We start from the raw sequence: 5482 nt of genomic DNA on the forward strand, positions 1-5482 counted from the left end.
GATTTTAAAAGTTTGTGTTGATGTGGGTGTGTGTCTTTCTGCGTCCGCATTTCACAACAATCAACACCTTTCAGGTACAAGAGGAAGTTCTGCCACCAACACCTACAGCCGATCATCAAAGCAGGTCCATCAAAGTTGCCATGTCTCAACTTACAGCCTTGTGCAGGAAAGAATCTGAGTAAATGGAGGCGGTTACAGCCAACTGTGGGTGCGTGGCAAAGCCACACATCTGGTCCAACGGGTTCTGAGGGAGAAGCTCACACTTGCTCTACTGTCAGTTCAGTTGCATGAGTCAGTCACTCAACGGAGGCAAACACGCACAAGTACTCACACACACCTGCGATTTCATTGCATATGAGAAATTGGGAGCGTTTGCTGTGAGAACGAGACAAGATAGGGGATAGTTTTGATAAGGAGATGCGATAGCTGCATCAGTATAGTGGCGTATCAACCATTTGAGGTTTAAACAAAGTGAGATATACATGCTAACTTTACAAACAAAAGGCTATGAATAAACCGTTTCGCAACCGACCACATGGTGCATTAATAATAAAGCAGCACGGTAAATAAAACAGAGAAGCATCAAGTCAATATTCTCTCATGGCTTTGTTTATCTCTTCACAACAGTCCCATCACTTCATCTGAAACCACACTGCGAGTTTCACAGTAGAACATTTAAATATGAAAAGAGCGATGCGGAAACTTCACACACACATTACTGTTGTCCTGTCACGCCAATTTGTGAGATAAGCATGGTAATGAAAAGAGGGGAACTATCTGTTTCGAACAAATGAGTTTCACAAACATTCAAAGAGTAATCCAGGTATAAGACAGGTGTTCAGTAGGGTGAAACCCCACTCTTCTTTTCTGAGGAAAGCCTTTGTTTGACCCGTTTTGTGCAATGATGACCACTACTCTTCTTTCTGTGAGCATTGCTGACATTTATTTTAAAAAGGACTCTTTATACACATGAATTGGCCATGTTCAACATGCCTGACTTGCAGGGCACGCGTGTAGTGAAGTGTACAACTCAATGTCATAAATGGGGAGTCTTTGCAGACGCAAATCAAGAGTGTTGAGTTTTTATTCCTACAGCTTTAAACCAATATTACACATTTCTATAAAGAATATCGATCCCGTAGCCTAACCACTATATGAGAAAATAACAAACCCCTTTATAAAAGCTTAACACGTCTTTTTTAAAAAGTGGAACCAAACACCATAATTGTACCAATATTTACAAATCCCATTAAATTACAACATAAATTAGAAAATATTTACATTTGGGGAAAGACAAATGGATCATTTAACTTCTATTCTGACGTAAAGGCATCGAAAAAGATGATCAAAGTTGTACACTCATACGAAACCAAACATGCACACACACCCAACCTTATGATATTTGATTTGATCATGATAACTTAATCAAAGATCTCTTTAATTGTTCTCAGTGACAAAAATTAAGCCAAATACATCTTGAGCATTTCTCATGTAGAAGAACCCACTGATCAGTGGATAAAGGGTTGTTTGGAAATCATGTACACCCATGCACACGAAACACACTCATGCCAACAACACTCCCACAAAGAGAAGAACAATAACACTGCGTCCAATGAAGACAAGCATAGAACAAGTTATAATGTCTGAAACATAATCACATCCTTGGTCCATTGGGAGGTCAGCACCAAGGAGGAGGACACGGAGAAATGAAACTTCCTCCTCCCAGTTTGGTAGCGAAAGAAAACAGTTAAAATCCACGTCAACTCTTGAAATGGTATCTTTGGGAAACTCAACAACTTCCTCTTTGCAGTTCCCCTATGAGAGACAACTTCCTGATGACCGTCTGAATCGTCGCTCGATAAAGAACTGTCTCGACTAAGGCTAAGCTTTGAAATGTGTTTGTGGAGGAGAAAGTGCTGGAAGACCAAGACGTGACCCAAGAGGGCTTCGAGTTTAAGCTTACTCTTGATGTGAGAAAACAAAGCAGAACGGAAACAGAATCGACAACTATGACGACGACGAAGAGTCAGGTCTGGGAAAACGTCATTCCGCTACAAAAATGGTTGTTGCGTTCAAATGATCCAATGGAGTTTGACCTCAGCCTCACTTTCTGTGTTTGTCCATCTTGTCTACTTTGTTGGAGCCGTCGGAAGAGGTCTGCGAGGAGTCTCCGGTCGAACTCACGTACATTTTGTCCACCTGCTTGAGCGCCTCGTTGAGGTAGTTTTGCAGCGAGGTCATGGCCGCACAGATGGCCGGAGAGCCGAAGCCGTGGGTGATGAGGCTGAAGTGAGTCAGGCAGCTTTGAATCCCTGGCTCGAGAATGGGAGCCGGCCTTGAGTTTCCCAGAGGAGATCGGTCCTGAGTCAGCAAGTCGGTGAACTCCTTACAGATTTGCCTGAAAGATTAGATGACCAGTTAAAGTATTAAACCATAAAGCAGAGATTTCAGAAGCCTGTTCTGTTAAGGTGGAGACACCCTCAGAAGCAGGGGGACTCGTTTCCAGCCTGATGATTGCTTAATGGCTCCATCAAAATGGGCTTGGCCTCCCTTAACTTAATGGGATTGGGATTTATGTGAAATGGGATGGTTACTCACTTGGCTGCCAAGAGCATGGTTTTGCGAGAGTTGATCTCATTGCGTTCCACGTGCGGTCGGCCAAGGTACTCCGCGATGGCCTTGGCAGGAAACTCTGTCTCACAGACGTACCCAAAATCTCTGGCCAGGTGTACGGCCTCACCTGCAGACAGGATCAGATGAGAATCAGGTGACTCACGCAGCCTATAACAGCACTGCAAAGATGAGTCACCGTCGGATCCATCGGCTTGGAAATGACTCAAAACGGCATCACGAAAAGAATCATTTCCTCTCTAAGCTGAGATGAGTTCAGATGAATAGACTTTCTCTTTTGTGGATTGCGGTGGTCACACTGCATGTCTTTAATGAGCCTTTGTAGCTGAAGGCGTCTAATGGTCCCCTAGACCCAACAGGCTCTTATTGATAGACTAGCACATTATTCACAGTAGTCGTCTTTAAGGTCAGTCGCTCCTCTTGGCTAGCGAACATGTGATAACAAGCCCTAATTCAGCTTTGAAGGTCTGTAAATAACTACGCCTTCTAGTCATGTTCCTGCTTCAGACCCATGTTCCCATTAGTGGAGAGAATGGTGACATTAAAAGAGAAAGCTAAAAGTATTCTGCATCGCTCCTGGTGCTAGTTAACTCGTGATCTTTGCGCTAATGTCTCTGTGACTCATTGGTTAGCTATACTCATGCAAAAAGGTGGACATGAAATGTCAAGAAATTACAGATTGCGAGTAGAGCTAACATAGACGACCTTTGCGTGTGATCACGCAAGTCTTTTGCCTTTGTATTAAACTATCACTTGTTCTCTAGATGTTCCACTGGAATCTAGATGCTGGAATTTGGACTTGGCCTGAGTTCAAACCTCAAAAATAAAGGAATTAAATTAAATAAAATCAAGCCAAAACATTTGTTTTAGCATTTAGCACATTCCGTGTTGTTACGGTTCATTTAAACCAATTTAATGCAACAAGACTTTTATAATCGAAACAGATTTTGTCATACACTTTTCGACTGCTTTTCAGCATCTACCACTGACTTGTTCAGACTGTAAATCAGGGCAAAAGTTGTGTTTTTTTATTCCAAACTTTAACATCCACTCTGGAACTTCACGTCAACCTCCACAGATTTTGTTGTTGCAATGACTGAAATATATTACTGTCCTTAGCATTTATGATAAAACTACTTTTACAGTAACAACAGTGGAAACTGACTGACATAAGGTGCTTACCTTCCACTAGAGCAGTTAGTAAGGTGACGTTGGCAGCCTTTCTGCGACCCGCCGGCAAGTTCAGTCCAATTTTATCCAGTTTTTCTCTCAAGGATCGGCCGCCGTTCTTTGACTTTGGCCCTTTAGAATAAAATGACAGTGAGTGTCATTAGTGACCTTTTGCTAAACCTGCCAATGCTAGGTTAGTAACGGTTGCTATCATTCATATTATCAGACTTTTTTTTTTTTAAACCTTAGCATGAGCACATTTTCAGAAAATTGCAAGAGAACTATTGCAGGGACACGTGGATTTATTTGTTTTTGTTTGCGTTATTTGACTTAGAGGCCAATATGGAAAGATGTTTTGGGCCCAGATTCACATGGATAAAAAGGCTCATGAAAAAAAAATGATGTCACAGCTCAAGTGTTTAAAATGCATTGTAACAAAAACGCATACAAGCGCAGACAAAATCCCCACTTGCTGTTTGATATGCATGACTAGAGTTGTGGCCTGGCATCACCCTTCACATGTGGGGTAAGGGATTGTTAGGAGGAGGCATGAGTAAGTGCCCCCCCCTCCCGTCCGACACCTCCCCCTCCCAGCGCTTGTGCTATATGACTACTTAACGAATATCAGTGTGTTTGCGTCAGACACATGAGAACAGACAAATATTCCCAGTAATAAGGGGCAGCGAGATTAGACTGTGTGTTTGATGACATCACCCCCCCCCCCATGGGTCAAATCTTGGCAAAATTTGCATGACTATTAAGCACATTTTTCCATCAATGTATACTAATCTCAAACATGATTCTTATAAGGTTTGTTCACCTGCACAGACAATTAATTCAGTGTACTACAGTAAAATTACTAATAAAAACTATAATTTTTTATTAAAATCAGCATAACTTAAAAGTAACTCTTAGACTATCATATATATTTTTCATAATATATATACATTTTTGTCATTTTGTACGTTATGCTAATGATAATTTGTGATGAAATGTGTGTAACTTATGAAAATTATGCCACATTAGTATTTTTCAATGATGCAATGATTAAATTTGGGGTGAATTATGACCTGGGCTTGTTGTTGAGTATCATGAGGTTCATCGACCAACCTTTCATTTGCTCAAGTCTTAAATATAAATATAGTACAATGTGCATTTATATTATCATATTAACATATTTTCAAGTATGAATGTGCAATAGCTGCTCACCTGCGTAATACTCCTCCGAGCAGGGAAGCGTTTAGACACTCCCGGTGGGGACAAGCGTCTCTGAACTTCTGCAACAGTTACTTTGTACTTGGAAGTGGAGCTGAGAAGAGAGAGTCGACCAGGTACTGAACAGAAGACCTCAGTGGGATTTGACACCATTCCCAGCAGAGACTCTTTCTGAAAGGGAATCCCAAACGGGCTTCCCTTTGGCAGGGACATCGGACCTGGAGATGAGAAATATTTCATTCATCAAACAGCTCCAGAAATACAGGAGGGAAGAAAGAAACAAACAGGAACTTCAAACAGGTTTCAACACAACTGAGCACCAACTTTAGGATCTTTAGGATATATAAAACCACTACAGAGATATAAAAATATAACAGCTCAGATCAATTGATCTTGGGAGAATGTGTTTAGAAATGTTTGAGGCTAAGAAAGCTTTTTTTTTTTTTAACAAGGAAGTTGAACTGAC

General features: G+C 41.2%; 1 protein-coding gene across 1 annotated transcript; it reads right to left on the bottom strand.

The window, feature by feature from the left end:
* Positions 1-587: 587 nt before the first annotated feature.
* LOC113072908 (transcription factor AP-2-alpha-like) lies at positions 588-5229 on the bottom strand. Its single transcript, XM_026245801.1, has 4 exons — positions 5022-5229; positions 3814-3933; positions 2599-2740; positions 588-2398 (listed from the first exon to the last, which is right to left on the bottom strand). The coding sequence occupies exons 1-4, from the start codon at positions 5227-5229 to the stop codon at positions 2104-2106; spliced, it is 765 nt and encodes a 254-aa protein (XP_026101586.1). The 3' UTR covers positions 588-2103.
* Between the last annotated feature and the right edge of the window lie 253 nt (positions 5230-5482).

The sequence above is a fragment of the Carassius auratus genome, unplaced genomic scaffold (genome assembly GCF_003368295.1).
Source record: "Carassius auratus strain Wakin unplaced genomic scaffold, ASM336829v1 scaf_tig00010961, whole genome shotgun sequence".
Classification (NCBI taxonomy): Eukaryota; Metazoa; Chordata; class Actinopteri; order Cypriniformes; family Cyprinidae; genus Carassius; species Carassius auratus.

Excerpts from the sequence above, each read along its gene's own strand:
- LOC113072908 (XM_026245801.1), bottom strand. The coding sequence starts at position 5,229 with ATGTCCCTGCCAAAGGGAAGCCCGTTTGGGATTCCCTTTCAGAAAGAG. Across the intron at positions 3,934-5,021 it reads ACGCTTCCCTGCTCGGAGGA|GGCCAAAGTCAAAGAACGGC; the intron begins GTATTACGCAGG and ends TTTATTCTAAAG. Across the intron at positions 2,399-2,598 it reads ACCATGCTCTTGGCAGCCAA|GCAAATCTGTAAGGAGTTCA; the intron begins GTGAGTAACCAT and ends CTAATCTTTCAG.